The sequence below is a fragment of the Numenius arquata genome, chromosome 8 (genome assembly GCF_964106895.1).
Source record: "Numenius arquata chromosome 8, bNumArq3.hap1.1, whole genome shotgun sequence".
NCBI classification, from domain to species: domain Eukaryota; kingdom Metazoa; phylum Chordata; class Aves; order Charadriiformes; family Scolopacidae; genus Numenius; species Numenius arquata.
This window is the reverse complement of record NC_133583.1, coordinates 47,232,045-47,258,763: the sequence shown is the minus strand read 5'-3', so window position 1 is coordinate 47,258,763 and position 26,719 is coordinate 47,232,045. Positions and strand designations below refer to the sequence as shown.

General features: G+C 37.6%; 1 protein-coding gene across 1 annotated transcript in view; it reads left to right on the top strand.

Annotated features, from left to right (window-relative positions):
• ADGRL2 (adhesion G protein-coupled receptor L2) overlaps positions 1-26,719 on the top strand; it is a 127,933-nt gene that overhangs the window by 75,522 nt on the left and 25,692 nt on the right. The window contains exons 3-13 of the mRNA XM_074152123.1: positions 1,448-1,557; positions 6,244-6,258; positions 7,191-7,991; positions 15,778-16,074; positions 16,617-16,720; positions 17,562-17,747; positions 18,790-18,828; positions 21,745-21,928; positions 23,819-23,941; positions 24,212-24,417; positions 25,502-25,675. Of these exons, the coding sequence (XP_074008224.1) occupies positions 1,448-1,557; positions 6,244-6,258; positions 7,191-7,991; positions 15,778-16,074; positions 16,617-16,720; positions 17,562-17,747; positions 18,790-18,828; positions 21,745-21,928; positions 23,819-23,941; positions 24,212-24,417; positions 25,502-25,675 (2,239 nt within the window). The remainder of the gene's footprint in view (positions 1-1,447; positions 1,558-6,243; positions 6,259-7,190; positions 7,992-15,777; positions 16,075-16,616; positions 16,721-17,561; positions 17,748-18,789; positions 18,829-21,744; positions 21,929-23,818; positions 23,942-24,211; positions 24,418-25,501; positions 25,676-26,719) is intronic.

Genomic DNA, 26,719 nt, shown 5'->3' with positions numbered 1-26,719 from the left:
TTTCCAGCTAGTTCTGCAATTATGAGCCTTATGAGGCTAGAAATAAGCTTGAAAAAAGGAAAAAGAAGAATTAACTGATAAAGTCAGGAGAGTTGTTGTTCCCAAGTTTGCTCAGCAAGAGGCACAGCATGTCCTGACCAGCTCTGTGCTAGTTTGATCAGTATATAAAAAAGGAAAGTGATTTATATCAGAGTTCTTCAAGTGTGCTTGCTTTACCTTTTATGAGGTAGCGTGAATTATTCTTATACCTGTTGGCAATGTACAGCTGTGGAAAGCTGTTGATACAAGATAGATTATTTTAGCTTGGGATGTGGTATTCAGGGAGTGTGGGAAGTTGTAGGGTAATAGAGAAGTTGATGTACAGCTGGAGTCAAAGGCCAGAGTATTACTTAAGTTCAGACTTCTGTTACTCAGTTTGCTGACAAACAAAACTAACCCCTGAGAAGACCAGCCAAGCTCTTTTTCTTTTAGTCACCAAACTCCCTGAACTTCCCTGTTTTTTCTACCACTTCCTTCTGACTATTTTTTCTGTATTACATTTTAACCATCTCTTCAGCGTCAGGTAATTGTTTTTCTATTTTTAACTTCCAAGCTAGTATCTGTTTTTTCCTGGAAAAATGAATAGGAAAAAAAAAAAGGAAAAGTAGTCTAAAGTCTCTGATTATTATTATTATTCTTAAACATCAAAAAACATTAAATTCAGTAGACCCTCATGGTTAGAGGCATTGTAATAAAGTTGTTCTTTGTATCAAAATGCATTGACTTCGTTGTAAGCAAATCATACATATGTTTCAGTATTTAGTCTCCTCTAAAATATATTTTAATTAATTTTCTTGCAGTTCTTCTTTTTAACTGTTTTTCTTATTTCCTCAAACGGTCATTCTTTACCTCTTCTTGTATCCTGACAGAGGAAGCTTAGAGTCCACCAATTGCTCCTAAAATAATTAAAATGGAAATGTTAATGCTCTTTGTCTGCAATAACTCTTCCAATCAAAATAATAACTTCCTTGAATCACAACAAAAATGTAAAACCATTCAGCAGTATGTGTATCTCTGAAGATGGAAGGAATTCCTCATTCGTGTTATTGTGCATTATTCAAAATTAAACATTTTTTCATTTTGTATCATCTTTGCACTTTGCTTTTATTTTATTGAATATTAGTATCAAATCGGTATATATTTGCCACAGCTACATTTACCAGTGGGAATGAGTGGCATTTGAGGTAACATCGATCTCCAAATTTAAAAGTATAAAGCCTGAACAGAAATACTGTCTTGAAGCCTTGTTTATGGACTTTGACTGATCTAGTATTAATTAACTTTGTTGTCTTATGGATCAGACTGCCCAAGTGTGAAGTGAGTTAACACTGCATATAGTACTTTAGTATGAACTTGCAAATTAAATGTAATTTTAAATTAATTAACTTGCTTTCTTTTCCCATTACAGGTGCAACAACCGAACACAGTGTATAGTAGTTACTGGGTCAGATGTGTTTCCTGATCCTTGTCCTGGAACATACAAATATCTAGAAGTTCAGTATGAATGCGTTCCTTACAGTAAGTATAATCTTTTTATTCTTGCTCACTTCCTCTGGCCCTCACAGTTAAAGCTGGAGTGCTGTCACATGGAAAAGAAGCATATGTTTATGGCCCACGGACCCATTATGCATGCAGAGCACTTGCAGACTAGGGCCTCCAATTAGCTTCACGAAGTGTGGAAGGAAGCCATGGTGTGATGCTGGCCAAGTGTCTGTCTGTGTTCTTAAGTGTTTGGCTTTTAAGGCTACTGTTTTTCCAGAAAACAAACTCAAATTAGCTATTCAATAGGCCAGATAGGAATTTGTACTTTTGCCCGCTACCAGTTGCTGACAAATTGGCTTGGCTCACAGACTTCTAAAGCAGGAATTGACTTCAATTTTAATCATGATCTACTTGAAACGCTACCTGCTGTTGTGGTGACTTCGGGTGCACGGCAAAACCCAGCAGTGACACTCAGAGGCAAATGCCCCAGTTGGGGGACATAATAAGAGGACTTTGTGCTTCAGGGGCACATTATAAGTGAACACAGATTCAGAGTGAATAATTCAAGTTACGCAAACGTGGTTCTTAAAAGCAATGGGGAAAAGAGTGAGAAAGAAATGTTCACTTTTAATGTAAAGAGAAAATATTAATTGTGCCTTGAATCAGCTGCCAAAACAGAATTTTTCACTGAAATCAAAGTAAATACTGAAATCATATAGAGATAGAAAAATTTGAAGTTACGGCTACTTCAGCAGTTTTGGACAATATTCTTTCTAATGCCAGAATTCAGTAGCTTTAGACAAACTTCTTATTTCCTTGCAATAATCAATGCTTTTTTTCATTGACATGCATGCATGTTTGTAAGAGTTCTGCAGATTTGACACTTTTAACTGGTTTTGCTTTCTTGTAATTTCATTCTTTTCAGTGACTTCTCCCTCGTCCCATAACTCAACAGAGAAATAGCTGTGTTTGCAATGGAATTTGAGCAGTGCACTGATCATTCCCTTAAGTTACTTTTAAGTGTGAATTTCTTGATCTGCAGTAATGCTTAACCAAAATCACATTTTCTGTTGGTACAGGAAACAGGCCAAGTCTGAGATGCAAAAATCACTGTGGTGACAGTATATATCCAGAAAGGAAGGAAATGAGTTCTGGCATAAGCAAAGCTATGTCAAAACTGTCCATACTATTTCCTGCACAATTAAAAAATTTAGACTTCTTAAACCGAACTACTACTCTGTACTGCTTCACCACATTGAACCTTCACTGTTGTTAAAGGCCAAACACAGATCATCTGTTTTTTCTTCATTTCTGCTGTGTCATTGTGAAATGGTTGCTTGCTGATTTTTTTTCTGTACCATTTGTAGGATTGGAAGCCTACTGCATACAGTGATCCCTAGTACCATTCCTCCTGTGTGTAGTATTGGTGGCTTGTTGTAACCGTTCTCCTTGTGCCACTTTTGAGGAGTGATGTCTTACCCCAATCTAACCAAAGTTTTGTTCCACAAAGATCACTTCTACTTTAGCGCTATTTTCATTCCCAAATTCTCAGAAAGAGCAGTGCATCTGATTCCAAACCATGAGGTCAGTCAAATGACAAGAGGTTACGGTTCCAGTTCCAGTAGGGTAGCTCGTAGAGAAAAAGTGTAATGCAAATAATGTTCAAACATGATCTTTTATGCTGTTTTAGGAAGAGAAGTGTGGATATGTTCTACCGATTGGGTACTGCTATCTACAGGAATCTTTTTCTTTTCCAGTTTTCAGAAGTATAGTGCCACAGCGCGGCCTACCGTGTACTCTAACATGTAGTTATTCTACTTTTAAATGTTTATTTTTGTTTACTGTCAATTGCATTGGCCTACCCTTTGAATTATGTAATTCTATGTCTATCATAACTGAGGATTCTGGATACTTCTTGTCTTTCAAAGTTTATAAGTTTTGGAGTTTGTCAGCTGCAGCATGTACAGTGATGACACTTTGCCCAATTCCAGAACTGTAAGAGGCAATCACCTCTCATTACAAGCAGTCATCAAAAAGGTTGCCGTTACTAAAATCGGTTTTGAAGTTTGGTTTCAAACCACATTGTGCTCCAGTAGCCATTTTGGTTGTTGACTATCTTTCTTCCCTGTCCCACAAAGCCTATCCTGGTATTTTTCCAAGTCTCTTTTTTTTTGACGCCTGATAGTCTCCAGTTATCAAGTCTAATTTTTTTCTCCCTTACTTGTTCCAGTGCTCCATATCTAAACGTACGGAATGACTGAAATCATTAGGTTTCCAAATAGCAGCTGTCCCAGCATAAGAGACTTGTTAGGAAGGTGGGATAGGCTTTTGTGGGTCTAGGAAGGGAGGTTTTTAGTGATCACAGCACTTCTAACTAAAGTGGTTATGATTCTTTTTCTGAACTTCGTCTTCAGTTGCTGCAAGACTGCAAAATTTACTGTTTCACTGTGGCACCTTTCAGTCCAGGTTTTGTGGTAAAAGTTGGGAGTTCTTACACACTGGAGTTGGTGTCACCCTTGTACAAAATGCAGTTTATGAATTCCTCTATGTCTTGCTGGCCTCCAGAAATACATAGCTGCTTTGCTGATCATACATATTGATTGAGCTATCTCTGGGTTCTGTATTCATCGCCCTCATAAGTACTAAATGAAAAGCTTCCTTTTTTGCATCTCAAAGTGTAGACCTGTTGCTGAGGTTTTCTAATACTCTTTAGTAAAAAAAAAATTCAAAAAATCTATTGAGATACTCAGTTGGATTGCCAACAAAACTAAAATTCTAGACAAATTTGATAGGCATTGCTTTGTCCTAAAATAAGAGTGTTATTGATTAAATTACAAAGAAATTGAGAGTACCGTACTTGACATTTCTCTCAATTATGCTGCACAATGTATGTTGACACTTTGGCTGAATAACAGAAGTCAGCCCTTTTATAAAGAAGAACATCAAAAGTACCATTTTGTACATCTGTGCATTTTTATTTTAAGCCTTTTTTGGACTCAGGAATTCAATAGAAAGCATTTTAAAGTGTTTTATTCTCTCTCTGTCTGTATTGATTGGACTTTGCAGCATTTGTTTATTTCAATAAGCCCATCTGTCCCTGAAAAATGTACAGCTGTACACCAATGCACGCAGAGCAGACATGCCAGTAATGATTTTAGTTATCCCTATCTTTTTCTCCCTCTCCTATTACTAATTCTAAGCAGGTACAATATCAATATTGCTCTTTGGCGAGGAATAAACTCATGCATAAAAGTTCACAAACAGAATCATCTGAAAGTCATTAACACTGATTGTGAAATGCAGGAATTCACCTCAGAATACATTTTGTGTTTACTCGGATAACTCAAGAATTACAAATTGCAGAAAAACAAGTATTTTACCTAAAGATGTATAAACGAACAAAGGCTAGGAAAACTACTGCTCATTTTGAGAATACTAGCCTCTCCCAATCCCCCATAAAGTTTTGGAATTGCTCCCTGCAGCTCAGCCAATACCATTCTCTCTAAATAATCATATGTAATTTTGTTAAATGAAACTGAAAATCCAAAATTTTATATGAAACATAGAAATAAGTTCTTCAGGATAATACCGTAATACTGAAAATGTAATAGCTGTGCAAATAGTTTTGATACACTTCCTTGGTGTCAGCAGTTACTGTTGCACAGATTGTTACATCTGTCATTTTCCAGGTCATTTTATGAAACTAAGGGAGCATACTTAAAAGGCTACTGAGTATACGAAATAGATTTTATTGCAAATAATTATTGGAAAGCTATTTACTAGCTGGACTTCAGCTATATGTCTTCCTGTAATATGTTCCTTAAAACTTCCTTGGGGAAAAATTGCCACAGTAATATAACTTTGCTAATCGGGTTCAGTTTATATTTTCCATGTACAGTGGCAGTATGGATATTTGTTTTAAACACTTAGTATGACCGTCCTTGCATACTAGCTTGCTGTGTCGGGCTTAATCAATGATGCTGGAGAATATATGAGTGAGCTAAATGTTAATTTTTTCTTCTCTTTTCCTCTTGCTTACTGTGCTTTTGCTTCTTTTTTCTAGATGGTTTTACTTATTCCTTCTAGTCTGATTTTGCAGTTATAGACTAAGAAGTGGCAAAAGTTCTCAAGATTAACATTCAGGAAAACAAATAAAATAAAGCCTAAGGAGAGCTAAAGGATACAAGCTGCTTTCTTTACAAGAAAGAAAAGCAGAGAGATGTCTGGGACAAAGATGGGGAAAGGTTTAATAAGCACACATACAAATCTATATAATTAAGATACTGCATTTTGAATTTATAATTATCTCATTAATATAATATGTATATGTGCACTTGCACATATGTGATAAATTAATGTGTCGCTTAAAAACCAACTTGATAGCGTTATACTTTGAGAAGAAGAAGAGTATGTATAGCATGCATTAGTAAAGTCATTCATTATTTACTCAGGTTCACTAAGTGAAACTACATGCCAACATATCTGTATTGCCTCCTTAATCTACTAAAATGATTGATCCGTGTTCGCTTGTGTAACCGTAGAATCTCTCTCCTGCTAGGTTTTCCTGTTGTCTGTTTCTTTTTATCCGATATAGTGCAGTTCTTATTCTCCCTATATTTAGCGTCTGTTACTAATTTAATCTTTAGATTAATAGTCAATTTATGTTAATCTTCTTTCTTTTTTCCTTGCACTTTTTTATTTTTCTTCCGATGCTTAAAATAGAAGTGGAGCAAAAAGGTAAATAACGTATACAGTCCAAACCCCAGCTCCTTGTTATGTGCCTTATGGATGTTAACCTCTTCCCTTCCCCTCCCCACAACACTCTTATATTATGATAATCAGCAGGATCTCATAAGTACACCTCATAAAGAAGTCGACTGTTTGCAATAAAGTGACTTGGCTGCTTAAAGTAGGTGGCGGGGTATAGTGTCTGAAATACTTGGGCTGGAGGGAAGACTCCCTTGCTTTTTTCTCTCCCTTTCTCTTTGTCTTTCTTTCCCTCTCTTTCTCTCACCCTTGGGTAAATTCTTGTTAATCAAGTGTCATCTTGCCTGGCTTCCAGAACCCTCTCCATAGCATGCCATGGTTACAGGGTTTCCTGGTCTGTTTCATTCATTGCTTTGGTTGTGTTTTGTTTTCTCTGCTCCTAATTGCTTTCTCTATATACCTGATGATTTGTTTTGTTCCTTTATTTTTAATCGAGGCACCTCCTTTTTCAGCCTCACCACTTCTTAAAGTTCTAAACAAGTCGATGTGATTTTTTTTGGACTGAAATGACCTAGCGCACTGCTGCACACCAGTTAAAAGCTCTGGAGCGTTAATGCGTACTCACTAAAAGTCTAAGATGAAAATGCAAGAGTAGCTCTACATTTTCAGCTGTCTGTGTATGCCATTGAGCCTTGGTCTGTACTAGTGAAAACAGTTCCCATCCACTTTCCATACTGGTACAGCAAGAACATGGTAACTTTAAGAAAAGTGGATGATAAAGGGTGATAATTGCATTAATTATAACTTAAGGTATAATCTAGTGCAAATTAAATTGATTTTTTTTCTTCCTGACACAGTCATTATGATTTACCTACCTTTTTTTTTCTTTTTTTATTTCTTTTTATTATGAGACAGTCTTAATTTGACGTAATTCTTGTCTTACTTCTCTCTGTGACTGTTAGTTTTTGTTTGCCCGGGGACGTTGAAAGCAATTGTGGACTCACCGTATTTATATGAAGCTGAACAAAAAGCAGGTGCTTGGTGCAAAGATCCTCTCCAGGCTGCAGATAAAATATACTTCATGCCATGGACTCCGTATCGCACCGATACTTTGATAGAATATGCTTCTTTAGAGGACTTCCAAAACGGACGCCAGCAGACGACATATAAACTCCCAAATAGAGTGGATGGTACTGGTTTTGTAGTGTATGATGGCGCTGTCTTTTTTAACAAGGAAAGAACTAGGAACATAGTAAAATTCGACTTGAGGACTAGAATTAAGAGTGGAGAGGCCATAATCAATTATGCTAATTACCACGATACCTCTCCATACCGATGGGGAGGAAAGACTGATATTGACTTGGCAGTTGATGAAAATGGCTTATGGGTAATTTATGCTACGGAGCAAAACAATGGGATGATAGTAATTAGCCAGCTGAACCCCTACACCCTGCGTTTTGAAGCCACCTGGGAAACGACGTACGACAAACGGGCGGCATCCAACGCTTTCATGATATGTGGTGTCCTGTATGTAGTGCGGTCAGTGTATCAGGACAACGAGAGCGAGACCGGCAAGAACACCATCGATTACATCTACAACACCAGGTTAAGCAGAGGCGAGCACGTGGACGTTCCTTTCCCCAACCAGTACCAGTACATCGCTGCGGTGGATTACAACCCCAGAGACAACCAGCTGTATGTGTGGAATAACAACTTCATTCTGCGATATTCCTTGGAGTTTGGCCCACCTGATCCTGCCCAAGGTAAGAATTTGCTTTTTCTCATTTTTCACCTCTTTGTACTTCCACTCAGATAACTGCTTTACCTTATCTTTGGTCTTAGACTTGGCTTTTTGCAGAAAAACAAGGAGGGGTTGTTTGCCTGCGCTGTGCTGAGCAGTGCGGCGTTACATTGGTGCAAGGCAAATTTGCAGCACCTGTGAAGAGAGAGAGAGTTACTTTATTTGCTTTACAGGCTTGTACTTTTTTTTATACAAGTGTTTGGCTTTTTTTATGTTTGAGAATAAGTTGTGGAGTTGTTTATTTACTTTATACCATCAGTCAGTTTGACTTTTATAGCTAAAGTAAGTTTGAGTTCATTCACGCTGAGCCAGAACCCTGTTCCCGTGCATTCGGTGTTACCTGACTTCTGAATTGATTACAACATACACGCAGACCTTTTAGCTTCTTGGCGCCAGCAGCTGAGAGTGATGTGTGCTGGGGGGTCCCAGAGGAGATGTATGGGGTTAATGTGCAATACCAAGCATAAATATTTTTCCGCAGCCCTATTCTCACAGTTTCTAATGCTGGGTTAGACAAGATTATCTGACCTCTTTTTAGCAGGTTTCTCAGTAAGTTCATTACAGTTGCAGTTCAGCTCACCTGAAGTTAGAACGACTACCTAAAAGAAAAGACACTAACTGCCAAAAGAGGAAAGAAAAACGGAGGTCTTTAGATTTCAGAAATCCCTAAAAATAACAGGCACAGCCACATATTAACATCTGCAGGGGAGAGTAAATACCAAGAGACATGCTCTGTGGCATAACATGCATGCAGCAAGGAACAGAATGTTCATATGCTGCTTTAGCAACGAAGGTAATACTTCAGTTCTCTCACGTAACTGGTATACATGCTTAGCAGCCATTTTTTCTACTTCAAAAAAGTAGAAGTAATGGCTTCTCCACGTGAAAAGTAGTTATCCTGCTTCAGCGAAGCTGATGCACAGCAGTGCAAACAACGTAGTGTGCACACAACAATATCAACATACATCTAGCTTTTCCTAGGTGCAAAAATATGTAAGACACAGCAGAATAAAGCAGTTTAGAACCAGCACATTAGTGATCTCCAGAGCCCAGTGAAGATCTGTCCAATCTGTCCTTGCAGACCTCCCTGGCAACACATGGCCAGGCTGGGGCAGGGTCCAGGTGTTTGGAGACTGAGCTCTGGTTGCGAGGGCAGCCGTCCTGGGAATCTTTGCTCTCTGCATGTCAAGCTAGTCCATTTCTCAGGGGAGCTTTGGTGCTGCTCTTAGCAGAGACATACCCACCTATGTAATTAGAAAAAATTTATAGCTTTCATTTTCATACATTCTCATGCATGTCACTTTTCATTCAGTTTAACTGAGATGAAGATGCATTTTAAATTCTCCAAAGCTTTAATAGCAAGAGGAGCAAATGGAGGTGCAGGCTCTAAGTAGTTTTCACAGTTCAGGCAGCTGCCGTGAATGTGGCAAAAGCTAATCTTTAAATCATTGCATTGAAGGAAAACGGTTAAGGAAGAGCAGGGAGAGAATAAAAGGCTCTGTAGAATCCCTCCTTTGCTTTAGTAAACCACCAAAAGTGGTAAGACATTTCATAATGTTTTTATTGTGAGAGTCTCCAAGATCCTAAGTTATAGTACATCTACTGGCCACATCCCATCTAATATCAGAAAGAGATCTGGGCATCCACCAGCACCCCTTCATGTTCCTGAGTTCCTTGCTGGCACGCAAGGCATGGCGAGAAACAGTTTATTCCAAACAGACCTAGACAAGAAGGGGTCCAGGGCACACTGCGGGGTGCTTGCCTCTTGTCTGAGCTCTTTGCCCATTCACCCATGAAGACACAGGAATACTTTTTGAGTAAATAATGAGTTTGTGTTTTAAATGCATTATGACATCAGTAAATATATTTAATTATGGCCTTTTTTGAATATAGATACCATATAAGGATTTATTTATAGATTTATTTGAATATGTGATGCGTATATTCGCAAATGGTATTTTTCCTTATATAAAACCAATGCAAAATATTTTAGTTTTGTATGGATCTGTACATAGAAGATCTGAGAATATGTTTCAGTTCATTTCCTCTTTTGCCTAAGCCAATTGCCTGTAGTTAAAGACTACTAAATTAAAGGAAAAAATATCTAATGTGATTGTCCTTGAGATGTACTGCTATAAAACCAAGAAGAGATTCTGTACAGTTTCTTACTCTATAATTTATTTGTATTGTATTCTTAGTTCCTCTTTGTTTCAGCATAAGGTCTGTAGAAATTGAAGATCAATCCTTCTATTGTTACACAGTTAAAGGATCTATATGTGTAATACACATTTGAATTTTTTTACCTCATAAAAAGTTAGACCAGATTTTCAGCACCTTTGATGAAGGGCATTTTTCTTTTGATCTGTTTTATTCTGGGGTTTTTTTTGTGGTTGACTCAAATTTCCTAGTCATCTACTCAAAGACACAGGTGCTAGGATAACATTCTTTAAGTCACCTAACACAAGAAACTTCTTTTAGTGTCTTTTTGCAATGGTACTTTAATATCAAGTATTTAATGGTGTCACAAGGTCAGTGCCTCAAAATTGGAAGTCGTGGCCTTTTCTGTTCAAATGGTTAACTTGGGGCCGTTGTGGGAAACTCAGCAATCTGTGTTCCTTCTGTTGCCGTGGGAGCAATAATGATATATAGACACACGCTGATTCTTTTCCCCCCCCTCATCTATCTGTCTTTGCTATCAGTTCTTGTCTACACCATAACTTCCGAGTGCTTCAAAAACAACAATCTTTCTTTCTGCATGAAAGATGAATTTGTCACATTTGAGTCACACTTTTGAGGCTGAGAGTTTACATTTGCTCCCAGGGCCAAAATTTTGGACTCATCCATGACCCCAAACCTGCCTTTTCTCTCTCCGTTGTTTCATTTTTAAATCTACCTATTGAAACCTCTGAAATACCACTATAATTAACCTAATGTTGACCTTGCCCTTGCTGCAAACCTACGCCATTTTCTCCTCTTGCAGCTGTGTTATGTGTTCCCTATATCCTTATTTTCTTAATCTTCAGGAGAACTCTTCAGATTGCTAAAACTGCAGATGCAGCAGCCAGGCTACCATTTTACCCTGGCAATCACGTCTGCTGCCCTTAGAACTCCCCCCTTAACCTTATTCTTCATGTGTTTTGTTTTTTTTTTTTTTTTCTTCTCTCTTCTCATGGGAATTCTAGTACATAGATGCAGAAATGGCTTTCAGAGCTACAGCTGACAAGTAGGACTCAGATACTGCACATTTTCTAAGGATAAGTGTAAAAATGACATTTAAAAAAACCATAATTTAGAAATAAAATAAAATATCAGGCCCTGCAAAAAGCAACTATGAAAAATTCAAAACAAAACAGAGTTCTTATATCTTTGGTAAATTTAGTGGATATGTCCCGTTATGTTCTTTCTGAAGGAGGTATCCAAGGGACCAAATGAATCCTTGCTGAAATAGGAATTTTTAAAGGAATTTTAAGTTAAAAGATCTGGAACAATGAAGGGAATTTTCCCCCTAAAAAGTGTGTATGAGCATTACATTCTAAGGTTTCCTTGGTAACAAAAAGAAGATAAATCCTTTTGTTCTGTGTTAGTGCATTAGGGAGAGATTTCATCTACCCTCATCCCAATTTACACTAACTGTGCAAACTGCTCAAACTGAAGTTGTCTCCTCTTTTGTACCATGATACCCATCATTAAGTTTTATTGGATCACTGCAGGAAAATATGGACGTTGTGAGTGCGGACAGAACAGAAATTCGGAGAGTACTATCACCAAGGGCTTGAAATAATAGAAAACTAGTGCAACTAAACCTTTGTAACACCAAGAATCTACAACGAAGTCATGCAGCAAATTGTTAAGTAAATTAGATCTTTACTATTATATCGAGTCTGACATGCTACAGATTGATGAAAGAGTGGTTGTACAAGTAAAGGCAACATAATGGGGACCAGATAGCATTTTTCTTCATCATAGGTATTTTGCTAATTTTGTGGCATATTTATTATCATTTTTAGGGTATAAATTTATAAATGGCACTGTAAACATTCCACTTTCAACTGAGCACGATTTGGCAGGGTCAATAGAGTACTGGCCAGCATAATAGCTGGAACCTATAGGTAATTTGATAAGTCTTAGTGACTTCCCTGCTATTCACTGACGCATGAAAAGAGGCACATAGCGGTAATAAGCAGAAGGCAGAAATCTGGATTTGCACAGGTTTCTGATCTCTGTTGCTTCACACAGGAGCTCTGTGTATGGCACCTTTTGAAAATGAAGGCAGGTACATAGATTTCACGTGTCCAAATACATTAAAATATCTGACCAATAAAAACACATGTAACTGAAAAGTCCTTGCAGCTCATTTCTAAAATTACCTAGATGCCAGAGATGAAAATGGAACCATTAGTATTTTCAGAAGTGGCACATCATTTGGGCATTCCAAAGCAATTCTAAATCCAAGGTCGGAGTTATATTTTGGGTAGGGATTTTTTTGTTTTGGCTTGGTTTGTTTATTTTAAAACGTATTTGATGCCTGCTTAGAATAGACACCTGTTGGCAAAGAATACTGGATAGCTTGTGTGCCCTCTTTAAATCTACTATTCACTGTCATTTGGGGAAACAAAGTTACTATTCCCCTGCTGTCCTAGGCAATTGTGTTATGTTTTTTATAGACATCACACTGTTAAACAGGTGTTAAGTTTTACTCCAGTGGTGTCTTCATTTTTAGAAACAGATAGTATGCATAACTGTTTAAATCAGCTGTTACGAACTGCATGAAACAAATGTAAATTAATTACCCTCAACTAGCGTCTTTGGATTTACTTCCTGTTGCTCTTTTATTATTTTTTTTTTAAATTTTACAAAGACTGGCAATGAGATACATCTATTCTTTAAAAAAAAAGGAAGAATACAGAAGGGGGTTTGGTTTTCTCCTCAGCATGTCAAGCCTAGTCAAAAAGCCCAAAATAGAATCTCACATTGTGAAAGCAGCTTTTTTGGCATTGGACAAAAATTACGTATCTTCATCCTTGTACAGGCTCACCCCTGCTGCTTGGAACAATAGGTTAATAACCTTGACATTGAGTTTGTTCTTCTTCTTAGTTGCGGCATATTAATCATCACTGCCATTATCTTACATTGGTAAGGCGCTCTGCAAGGCAGTGCCTGGCAGCCGGCAGATGCCATCACCCTCAGCTCTCAGAACGAGACATATCAGGTGGTGGCAGCTCTCATGTGTCTTCTTGCAGCTCAGGAGAATGGCCTTGCAGATTAAGTTCCCCAACAGGTCATTAAAAACAAAATGGTCTGACTTCTAAAAGCTAGATGTATTCCTTAAAGTGATGTGTTCAGTCGTTTCTTATTTTTTCAGTCTCCTTCTTTCCCAGGCTTCCAGCACTGTCTGAAGCTTCCTGGTACATTCTTAAATATACTGACTTCTCTCCTCCCTTTTTTTTCCCTAAATTTAATTCAAGAGAAAATCTCTTAGAAGTGATACGTATTTTTTGCAGTTTTGTGGGAGAGGTGTTTTGAAGTCTTCCTCCTAAAATGTGAGATTATAAATACATTTCTAAAGTATGTGCTACTATAAGCTATGCAGGTCATTTTTGAATAGTGGGTGATATGCTTTGAAATTGATTTTAATGGATAACATGGAAATTGTTCTACCTAAAGTTGTGTAGTGACAGCAGGATATTTTAGCTGAGAGTACAGCACAAAATATGTTCTGAAAATTGTTACCTCACTACTGAACTTTAGAGAGTTGTTAGGAATTCTTACAGTGATATTTTGCTCCTGAGACAAAGCTATCCTAAACATTATAGGTTTTGAGTAGTAATTGCAATAATGCTAATACACATTTCAGTGATTAAATATGTACTAATTAGCACAATGTGTTAGGGGATGGATAGTAATAATTGGTTGTCCCCTGCATCATTCTTTGTCCCCACCAGTTTCCCGTTCCCCAGGACCTGATTCAGCAGGCATTTCCTGACACTTCTGCAAGTGATTGCAAATGCTTTTGACAAATGTTAATTGGGAAAACATTAGAAGGCTGGATGCATTGTAATCAAAAGAAAATTACAGCAGTTTCGCAAGATGTCAGGCAAGCACTTGCAGAACAGATCCAGGGATTTCAATAGGTTTCAGAGTAGCTGGCTACACCACGAGTTCAGCGCAATTGCACAGGCTGTATTGAAGCAGCCAAGAATGAGACTGAAGAGAAGACAGCCTTGGAAGAAGTTTCACATTTATGAGCAAGGGAGGGATGAAAAGCACATCTTTGCACTTAGTCTTTAAAAACAGATCGCAATGTTCAAAAACTCCACTCTAAATTTGTATGAAAATAAAAAGGTAATTTCATATTTGAGATTCCTTATATATTACAACTGAAATATAATTGAAAAGGGATTTTGAAGTGATCGTTATCTGCCAAACTACTGGAAGTTAGTCTTACTCAAAACACTGACTTAAAAAAACATCTGCTGAAAGAAAGTGAGGCAGCTCGTCTTTTGGTTTATGTTTATGATTTAATTTAGAGAAGACGTGTTGTCCAGTAAGTCAGAGTTCAAGGGCCTAGCAGAAGAAAAAAAAAAGAAAAAGGGCACTTTACCCACTGAATTTAATCCTAAAATTAACTTCATTTATTTCTGTATCATTTAGGATTTAAAAAATACTTGCTATGAGCTTATTTATTCTCAGCACAGGATCTGTGCTTTTATGTGCCTATAAAGCACTGTGAACACTAATGAAGATTTGGAAATAATTAATGATAACTGTTTCAGTTAGATTGCTCAGTTGCATTGTTTCAGCCATTGCTCAGTACGCATTTGAAGGTGACGAACAGGAGTTCTGGGCTGTTCTCTCCACTAGCGTTACCGAGAATTCTCTCTCCAGAGCCTCACAACCAGGGCGTAGCTCGGGCTGTACCTCGGCAGCTCCCGCAGAGCCTTCCCGACACGGGTCAGTGGAGTGAGCGGCTGCGCGTCCCGGGCAGAAGTGATTTTGGCCTAAGCTGATCCTAGTGTTTCATAAAAGATTAAACTAAGTTCCTGCCGCCGGCTTGAACGACTTGTGTCTTCGTACCTGCTTTATCAAAAAAACGATGTTAAGGCCCGAAATGTTCAAACAGGAGAACACCACGTACATGCTAGGCGCTGCTTCTGTTTGCAGCTAATCGGGCATGCTGCGGCTCTCTCAAGCAGAATGACTGCCGGGTAGGAAGATGTTATCGTAATTATTTTCCTGGAAGGTGTGTACTGGGTGACTTAAAGTTTTGGGGTCTGTTTTTTTTTTCAAATGGTCTTGTTAGTTACAGCCCACTGCCTGTGTTGTTAAAGCTGGACTGCATTGTTTACGGCATGCTGATTCAAATGATTGTGTCTATTGAGTTATTCCTTCTGCAAAAGTGATTAAGTAATCTTTAATTGCTTTGAGCGTGTTTGTTATGTACTGATAACTCACCAGTACTGCCTTTCAGCCTTCAGAAATGTAACGATCAATTTTTATTACAGAAGAGATTATTTGGAGAATGTGCTGAAACATCATACTGGTGTGAGCTGGGAGTAAAAAAAAAATAAAAATCAGTCCAAATTATATCTTAAGCACCCAGAATAGCAATAAGAAAAGACTAATATTAAGATAAAGGAAAGGACACACCAGAGAATCCTTTAAAACTACATAAATAACATTTAAAGAATTTTTTTTTATATAATTCTGAAGTCATTTACTTTATTATTACTCTAATTTTCTCTGTGCAGTGCCTACCACAGCAGTGACAATAACTTCTTCAGCAGAGCTATACAAAACCACAGTGTCAACCACTAGCACTACATCACAGAAAGGTCCCATAAGCACAACATTAGCTGGAGGAACAAAGGAAGGAAGCAGAGGACCCAAGCCACCGCCACCAGTTTCCACAACCAAAATTCCTCCTGTGACAAGTTTTTTCCCTTTGCCAGAGAGATTCTGTGAACCGACTGAGGCCAGGGGGATTAGCTGGCCTCAGACACAAAGAGGAATGATGGTTGAACGCCCTTGTCCCAAAGGAACACGAGGTATTGCCTTTAAAAATATATCTTGATTTCAAGCAGACATTTCAAAAGCAATGTGCTGCTCTCTCATGGTGATTTTTTTTTTAATCTCAAGCTGTCTGTTACATGATTTTTTATTACTTGGAGAATGCAGTATCTATAGGCAATGGTCAAGTTTTAATCTACAAACGGCATTTGAGTGTAGCTGCAGAATTACCTTGTGCATGTGCTTTTGAGAGGTCAAATTTTAGGGCTTTGCTTGAGGACTGTCGAGAAATATGCTTACAGCTGCCTTTCTCGTTATGAGCTCCCCTCTGGATGAGCTCCAGGAAAAATCAAGGGCTTTTTGTTTGTTTGCAGAAAACGTCTGGTACTTCTCACTGACTATTTTTATTGCTGTTTGTAATCTACATTATTTTCTTATGTTTTTGTCAATTATTGTCAACTACTGCCATTAGCGGCATTCAGAATTTAACATTGCTTGCGAGCACAGTGTAGCCGATTTCCTGAATGCATGCGGAAAAATGGTTTCCATATTTCACTGTAGTTTTCTACATCTGTTTTAGGAACTGCCTCGTATCTCTGCGTGGTCTTAACGGGAACGTGGAACCCCAAAGGCCCTGATCTTAGCAACTGTACCTCACACTGGGTAAATCAGCTGGCTCAGAAGGTTGGTTGAAACCTTTTAATCTGGTGTACAGTAGTGATTAAGGATTTTAACTCTGAGCATTAATAATTCAGTTTATGGAAGCCATCTTTATTACTCTGTGTTCATTTAAAGTAGAAGGAGTTATGTGTACTTTGTGTGCAAATCATTGGCCAACAGTTAGGTTCATAAGTGTGTTTTGGTATGCTCTGCCTCTAAGTTCTTGTATTTAATCTATGATTATGTGTTCTCGTCACTATTTAAAGCAAAGTAGCTTTGCTGGTGTTCAAAAAACAAAAGCTATATTTGCTTAATAAATCAAATATTACAAATCACGCAGCAAAAACTGTGGTATACAGCGAGGTTTTTTGGTTCAGGAAAAATTATACTGTAATAAATAGATTTTTGTCTGAGTGCATTAATAGCAGTATGATTAGAGCGCAGAGCCACTTTCTGTGTTTTCCCTCCCTACTGAGATTTACTAAGTTTATGAAAACTGGATAATTTGTTGTCAGTACCAGGCTACTTGACTTTCAAATGCCTCAAGCACTAGTATGAACAAATAGATTTCTTACTGTCTGATAATGGCAGTAAAATAAAAGTGAGGATGAATAGAAGATCTAGCCCAGAAGTCCCAGTCTGATTTCTGGTTTTGATGGCTGTTAAGAACTGCTTTTGTGTGTCATGGATCTAAGAACCTTTAATCTTCTGAGATAAAGAGAACGTTATTGGTCTCAATTAGTTGCAGATTTCAATGTATGTGCAAATGGTTATTTCACCACAACAAAGGTACACAGGGAATTGGAATTAGGAGCCGCAAGCAGAACAAGGGACCCTGCTGAGATAATATAAATTGTCATTTCAGATCAGAAGTGGAGAAAATGCTGCTAGTCTGGCCAATGAACTGGCTAAACACACCAAAGGACCGGTCTTCGCTGGCGATGTTAGTTCATCAGTGAGGCTGATGGAGCAGCTCGTGGACATTTTGGATGCTCAGCTGCAGGAACTGCGGCCCAGTGAAAAAGACTCTGCTGGAAGGAGTTATAACAAGGTACACACCTCCCGTCACCTTCTCCTGCTGGGATAACCATTGCCCTTGTTTTTTTTTATTTTTTTCCTTTCAGAAATATTAATCTATACTTTGTTCCTGTGTGCTTATCGTTCTGGAATAAACATGTAAGAGAAAACAGCAGTAAATACATGGCAGAAAGTTGCAATTACCTTCTTTAGGGAATAAGATATAATTCACAATAGCTGACTGGTCCTGAAATACGTAACTGTGTCCTTTATTAAAATCTGGAATGTGTTATAACTAGTGTGAGGGAAATGGGCATTGGCTCTCAGAAATTCTGTAGCAAATTAGCATGTTTATCCAGTGATCCTTTTAACCCTGAACATGTAATAAAATCAGTGGGATTCTGCATGGGTGCAGGGCTTTATTTTAATCTGACTTCCTGCAGAATAATAGCACTTTCTCAGCCTTTTAAAGATGCCAACATCGCTTACAATTGATCTTTATAAGAATGCCTTAATACGCATATCTAAAACACAAATAAGTGTTTTCTCTGAAATGATGTTTCAGAGAAAACATATGTCTTTCTGGTTAAAATACAAATCACAAGTGTTACTACCATTCCTCATTTTCTCAGAGGAAATGCTGTATTTCTCAGCTGCTTCCTTGCATCAACTTAGTCAACAAGCTAAAGACAAAACAGTTTTTTAGCCACCTTTAGAGAGAGAGTGCCATGCACTCCTCTGTTATTTTGGCAATAGTTTTATTTACAATCCCTAGCTGCCCTTAAAAGAGTTTTCCCAGAGACAGATCAAGTGCACACACAGGGATTTTCTCCTTTAACCTTTTCACACAAATCCCACAGTTTGGGCAAAGATATCAGGGAACCTGTATAAAGGTTGGGGAAGAACATTTCCTGTGTGATTTTTTTTTTTTTACAGTCATTACTGGACAGAAACTAGACTCGTGTCCAGGCTATAGTTCAAATTCGGGATTTGAAACACCAGACTAATTTTTTTTATATTTCTAAAGCTTTCCAGAATGTGTCTAACTTCTGATTTTCTTTTTTCTTACTAAAAAGCTCCAAAAACGAGAGAAGACATGCAGGGCTTACCTTAAGGTATCTCTCCTGTGCTGTCACCCTGCTTTCTCCCTGCTTCAGCAACCTGCCACGCTTTATCATCTTGCTGCATGATCCTATGTATTTCAGTCTTTGATAAATGTGTATTGTGCCCCATATCAACTGTACAAATGTTGGCTTTGCACAGGTATAACACTCAGAAAAAAAATTAAAGATCAAAGTTTATACCTCTTTTACCTCAACTTGTTCAAAACTAAAAGAGCAGAAATGGTTATTATCTGAATTGGAAGTAACATGTATCTTACAGTGCAACTTTGGGTAGAGGAAAAAGCTGGCAATTTAACAGAAGTTACTTCAGCTTGGTAGTATTTTATATCAAAGACTGTTTGAGTTAATTTGCTTGCATGAAAAATGTACATTATATAGCCTGCTTTGTTCTTTGTGTATTGTTATACCTAGTAAAATCACTCTTTCTTACAGTTTTAAGAGTTGTTACAAAGGCAAGATTCAGTGACTTCAGGATAAAATGTAAAGACAAACATTTCTCTAACTTCACTAGTAAAATGTGTGCCACGTGTCCCGTTAACCAGGCTATATGGAAGGCATGTAACACATTGTTACCCAATTTTCAGTTTCTTTCACCTGCTGTAGAATGGTTGTCCGTAGTGGCCAGCTCCTGCTCTGCAGTACAATGCCACTAGCCACCTCGTGCCTGTGAAGAAGAGAAAAAAGTCCTAGAGCAGATTGTGTCTGGCTCTGAAAAATTTTATTGCACATTTTTTCAAAGTTTCTTTTGAAATACTGATTTTTACTTGAATACTTTACCTCTGAGATAAAATGTAAGAATGATTTTTGAAAAGAACTTTGAAATACTTTGCAACATAATAAAATAAATCAGACTCTTACTGAAGAGACATTTCTCTGCACAGGGCGCTTCTGTCTTTTGTCTTTCAGCCCAGGAAGGGGATGGGAGATGTCCAGTAATGCAAAAATTTGACAGAAAAAGACAAAGATCTGGAGAGTAATTCACTTCTCAAATAATAATAATTGTAGTAGGTTTTTATTAGAAAATCTTTTTTAATAGTAAAGGGAAATCCAACAGATACGATTGGAGTAGACTGAGTTTTTATATTTCATTTTCAATAGTAAACATGAATGTGAGAAGAGCAGTAATGGGGTTGCTCTGACAGGTGCATCACAGGAGCCGCCTGGTTTTCCACCGCCCACTTGCCTCTCTTTGAGAGGAGAGAACACCTCAGAAATATTACTGGGCAGGTCATCATTTTCCACAGGAAAAATGCAGAGTTAGATTATCCCATAATAAATAAAAAGCGTTTCCTATTAATGATTGCATACCGCCAGTGCTATATGGAGATACACAAGAAACCATAGCACAACCTTAATTTCCGACTGGTGTCATTTTCTGTAGGTCTCAAATGGGCTTCTCTGCTTAGATAAGACTAATAAACCTCTTGAAATTACAAATCAAAAGCTGACTTACACTATGCAAATGAAGCAAGTTCCCACTTTGTGACAGAGGATTCATTTGTACCTCAGATTAGAGGCTCCGATCTGTATTTCTTGGTGACTAATGAATCTGGCCTCTGCAGACCAATTTCTGTTCCACTCTAGTTAATGGCTGCAGCAATATCAGTGCAAGCATTTTGACTATTCTGTCTCCCATTAGAGAAAGAAAAAAGGCTTTAATGCCACTTCGAAGTATCTTCCACCTGCCAGGAAGGTCGTGGTGGCTCACAATGCAGACAGAAAGAGGATATTAAAATGGATTAGGCTAATTAATCTTGCTCTGAGAATAGCCTTGACCAACTTTTCCTATTGGTTTATTTGCACAATATAGTATTCCAGACCGGCATCTTTCTGTTTGTACAATGTGTTCTGTTTCCATCCCCAGTGCTTTTAAATTGATCAAACAAATTATATATGTGCTTAATGACACATTATGACTAGGTAAATGGGACAGAGTAAACAGGGTGTTTCAGCAATGCATGGCGTACTCAATGCACAGCATATTCAATGCACAGCTACATTATGCATTAATGTAAGAGCCTGCCTTCAATTGATTAACTGATTACTGTGATTGGATTATTTTGTAAAAATAATGTAATCATGTCACTGAATTCTTCTTCTTCCTTATTTACTGTTGCTTTATATGCAGCTTAATGAACCTTAAAACATGATGATAGAGTTGTTACAAGAAAGACTTTTTAAAATGGCAGCTTTATTCAGTTTTACAGTTTTGCCCTCACTGATAACAGGGACAGTCAGTGGGCATCTTGTTCGCTCTATTGATTTCCTTTTTTAACTGACCTTTGTGCAGGAATGGGAGTTAGTAATCTTTTTAAGTATCTATGAACAGGTACAGGAACAGGAGGGGGAGTAAGAGTAGTCCAGGCTAATTTATATCCACTGACTCAGCTTCATTTCATGCCTCCTGTAATAAAGAAGGCAGTTTGTCATAGAAAAGTAGTTTATAGCGCTACAGCTGCATGAGTTGGGCTAAGTTTCCAGAAGAGTATTGTTGTCATTTTAGCCTAAACTGCAGAATGCCAGTTTTGGCGTTAGTATTTTTAAACTGAAGTTATACATTTTGACATTAACTTTAAGATGAAAGCTTCAGGCAAAATTTCTGGCATTTATTTTTAGATTTTTCAGCACATTAATAAGACTGTCGTTATATCTGACATGAGACAAGTCAAATCTGCATGTTTACCACTTAGAGACCACACAATGCTAGTGGCTAACTGCACTTCTATTAATGCTAATCCGGCGGGAGGATGGAAAATATTTTTATGTTGAAAATAGTTTTCTAGTGCCATTAAATCATAGTAAATCATTGTGACAGTTAAGTATTATAATTGTCACCCGATAACGTTGGAAATTTTCCCCAGCTGCCTAGGGCAATCAGACCTAATGATAGTTTTCTAATGAATGCAGGCAATTGTGGATACAGTGGACAACCTGCTCAGGCCTGAAGCTCTGGAGTCCTGGAAGGACATGAATTCTTCAGAACAAGCCCATGCAGCCACAATGCTACTTGATACGTTAGAAGAAGGGGCTTTTGTCTTGGCTGATAATCTCTTAGAACCAACCAGAGTCTCAATGCCCACAGAAAATATCGGTAAGTGATTGCTTTTTCAAGCATAATTTAGTGCTGTGTATTGCTTTATGCAAAATCAGTAAAAAATGTTCCGAATAGCCACATACTCTTTGAAAGCTGAGCTGCGCAACATTTGGTAGGAAGGTAAATGCTTCTAAGTGGGGGAGACACGTTTTTCTTGTTTAGTTCTTCAAAATTAGCATTCTTCTTTAGTGTCATTAATGCTGTGTAAAATGGAAAGTAGTTGATGTTGCAAAGTTGATTTACCACTGAAAAATCATTAGCAGAACGTATGGGTATGGAGAGTGCTTAAATGGCAGAGTATGGATTTTTTGAGGTAACTGCTTTCTGTAGAGCTCCAGAAATGCTTTCCTGTTATATGTAATCTGTTCCTAATGAATTTAAATTACTTTTTTGCAGTGTACTGTGCCAGTTAAATATTTTAGGCACCCAGAACATAGGCCAAATGTTTATATTAAACATGACTGCCTTCAGGTAAAAGTGTGTTCAGTGAACTACATCTCCCATAATGCAGAATAGCTATGCTCCAGAGACTGCAAAATAGCTGAAGATAGTTGGAGCATAATTTGGAATTTAAGTGGTGACAGAGAAATGAAGGGGTTTGGTATTAGAGATGTGCAAATATTGGTACATGGGATGTGTTAAAGCAAAAATCATTGCTATGCATAAAATAATTCCTTCATCTTATTACAGAGATTAATCTAGTCTCAGTGAGGTACAAGGAAGCTGAAAGTCTGCCAAATTGAGGGGTACCGAGATGGAGACTGCAGAAATGAGATTTTTCATCTTTCAGTGTCTGCATGTTTGTAGCTGTAGAAGATGATTCCTCCTAGTTTTCAGTTGGAGTAGGAAGATACTGGGAAAAGATGGGGAAAGGTGTTACAGTCCATTATCAAAGTAACTGCACTGCATTCTGAAGAATGTGGGTAGAATCCCAGAAATCTCTCTCAGGATGTACACGAGCAGTTCCATGGAGCTCAGTAGACTGAACATCAGCTCTTTCGATAAGCTGACTCCAAGTCATAGTTTGTAACACATTACTGATGCTACGAGAGCCTGAAGTCCTAGTGCACGTACATATGTGTGGCTTAGAGAAAGAGAAATCATTCCCTAATTTCATACCTTTTGTATGTCTATAGTTTAGACCTATAGTTAGACCAGTTTAATATAATGTAGATACTTGTCAACAAATTGACCACTCTGACCTACATAATTTTACATAACCAAGGGGATCCAGCCATCGATGGTAATCCCATGGAAGCTTCCCAATATACAATATGTTATAAAATTAAAAATTAAGTAAGGCTGAGTTGCATCTAAGTTTTCAATCAAAATATTTTTTAGCTGAACCAATAAAATGGTTTCCTACAAACCTTTATACAGAATTAGATTTAGGAAAAAAATAAGACTTTTTTTTTTTAGTTACAAATACCGATTTCGCTAAATACACAGCATAAGTATACTTAGGTGTTCATTTGCTGACTGTTTTGAAAACGCTTTATATCTAAATCAATATTTAAAGTTCTAGATTTGTTAGCAGAGGATGCTGCATAGACATGAGGAGCTTCAAAATTAACATTTCTCTGCAATATGGGTGTGTGGTATTTATAAGTGGATGTTTTGGGGGTACAAATTAAAACCAGGTTTGATGTCATGTTATCTCTATTAAAGTACTGTCATGTGCACTAGGCCTAGTTTAGTTAAAGAAACTAACTGTGTGCTTGAAACATTGCAATACGGATTTGTCTTACAGTGGCAAATGAGGACAGCAGTGTGAGAAAACTAAATAGAGTGGGGGTAAATATTGTCATCTGGCATATTGCAAGAGACTTGCTCTGCATTCTCCATTTTTACCACTTTTTTTTTTTTTTTCCCTTCTGGTCTGCTTAGTTTTGGATGTTGCAGTGCTCATTACTGAGGGCCAGGTGCAGGACTTGAAATTTCCTCAGGGCAGTAAAGGAGGCAACTCGATTCAGCTCTCTGCAAGCACCGTGAAACAGAACAGCAGGAACGGTGAGTCTTGGGCACGGAGCACTGAAACTCCATTAACTTGTATAAAACCTACATTACCTCCCCTAGTTAAAATATCAAAACAAAATACAACAAAACTGCTCTGTGGCTTTTTCTCGAAGATCGTGGGTACCTGGGAGTTTTTCTTCAAATCTATAGCCTGAAAAGGCTTCTCTGTTTACTGATGCTTTATTATCAGTTCATTAGAGTACAGGTTGCTCTGTCTTTCTGTAGACTTCTGTGGCATGATGATGAGATTTTTTTCTTTTGTAGGATTAGCAAAACTGGTTTTCATCATTTACAAAAGTTTGGGGCGTTTTCTCAGTACTGAAAACGCGACCATAAAGCTGGGCAGTGACTTTGCTGGGCGGAATAGCACGATTGCAGTCAACTCCCACGTCATTGCAGCCTCTATCAACAAGGAGTCGAGCCGGGTGTACCTGACTGATCCTGTGCATTTTACACTGGAACACATTGATGTGAGTTATGCTAATGAATTAATGGGAAGGTCATAAAATCAGCAAGAGAGAAAAGCAATGCAGAAAAATAACCTTTTTTCCATTTGAATTTTAAATGTTGGACTAGGTCAGAGACACAAGCTTAGTTAAGTCTATGAACATAAAATTAAATGAGCCTGGTTCAGTGATTATTAGAACTTAAGTGTATTCTTAATGAAAGCTAATTCAGTAATCAACATGAAAATGTAAATGACTAATTTGTTTCTAACTAAAAATTAACTCTTACCTTAGTAGCAGGGTAGAAAATAACACTTAAGATTCTTGATGGCCTGATGTAGCAAGTTTTAATGACACTTTAACTTTTTACATTAATTTCGGACAAAGTTCTGGAAGCCTATACAAATTGCTTAAGTGTATTTATTCAGTGAAGAATAAAGTATTGTATCTTGGCTTGTTATACTTTAAATTTGTGTATACTTTCTTCATGATAATTTTATTTGATGTGTTTCTTTGTTGGTTAGTTTGGTCCTTTCTGTTTTCATGTCTCACATGGGGAAAGTAAATAATCACTACTGTGATAGAGAAAATATGATTGAATTTTCCTCTCATTTTGCCTCTTTTTTAAAATCTATTTTGATTGTTTTTCATCAAAATAGATAAACATTGAGCAATGAACTTTTTCCTGGTATCTGTTCACATGAATTTGGCCTGACCAAAGGTGAGAATCAAAGGAAAAAGATCACATTTTCAAATTCTCAATTATAGGAAAAATATCTTCAGAATAAATTCACAGTCCTAATTTTACAGAAAGCAAAAATGGCTATAACGTACCATCAGTGCATAAAATCATAAGATGGAAATTGTAATTGTTTAAAGTTGGGACTACAGTAATTGAGACTACACTTTAGAGTGTTTTGGACTATAAAGTCCCTTTAAAACTAGGTGTCTTCCTTGTATTACATAGTCCACAGTTTTGCTGATGAAAAACTTTATTGTCCGAAACATGCAAAGTTTAATCTAAATTACCCTTTACACATATTAAACAATTGTTATTGCCATCTTAGTGTGTAAAATCCTCATTTTATGTTGTCCTTTTATCTCCCAGCCTGACAATTATTTCAATGCAAATTGTTCCTTCTGGAACTACTCAGAGAGGACTATGATGGGATACTGGTCAACTCAAGGGTGCAAACTGGTTGACACAAATAGAACTCATACAACATGTGCTTGCAGTCACCTAACCAACTTTGCAATTCTTATGGCTCATCGGGAAATTGTGGTAGGTAATGATGTTTCTAGCCATCGGCAGGGAACAAACTTTTAAAGATTTAGCTTTAAATTTTTAGCAACATCCAAAATTGCTGAAGTTTCTTAGGTATTTATAGCCTCTACCCACTCTTTCCAAAACAGTTTGCTTTCTGTAGCACTTTTCTTCCTCACCCATAAAGTTACAAGCAAAATAACAGGAAAGAAAAACAAGGAAAGACAAGAGTTTTCTTCAAATCATATTGTAAAGTTACTGACCAACCTTAGAACCGTTTTGCAGACTTCCCCTCAGTACAGCTGGAGAGTATCTGTCGGGGCAGCTGTGAAGGCTGTTCCGTGGAAGCACAAGTGCCAGCTCTCCTTAGAGCAGGAAAGTCAAGGAGCTTCTGTACTGGTTGTTTAAATGCCTCTTCATACTTTGAAATTTTACTGTCTAATTAAAGCACTTATTGGATGTCAGGGGGCCTGGAGCCTGCAGTATTTGCAAGGATGTGCCACTTTTCATAAACTCATTGTATTTGGAAAGGTCACTGAAAATATAACCAAGATGACAGAAGTGATTCTGTCGCAACTGAAGCAAGGAGCCTTCTTTAGCTAAACATGAGATTAGAGATGGAAATACGCACGCAAAATATTCTGCATTTTGTCCTAATTGGTGTGTATATTGTTGCTTTCTTCTCCGCTGTGGAGTTGCAGGTCTGTAGGAAAGAACATGTACTCTTACAGGAGGACCCAGGGAAAGCTCTCCTCTTTGTTTTCATCAGAGCCTATTCGCACTTTCAAAATGTTATGTTTCTCTACTTGTTCTTGTCTGACAAGTTTACAGCGAAGAAAAGTAAAGTCATAAGAAAAGTAAAAATGCTACCTGATCTGGCTAAAATAGTCCCATTTTTCTCTCAGTCCTGCTCATCTTGTACTTACCCTAATCTGACTCTTCTGACTCTTCTCAGAAGCTGACCTGAGACTGAGAAATTATTGAGTACATTTTGCCCATCTCATGTTATGAACAAATAACTTTTCTGGATGCTACCTATGAAAACAGGTTTTTGTTTATACT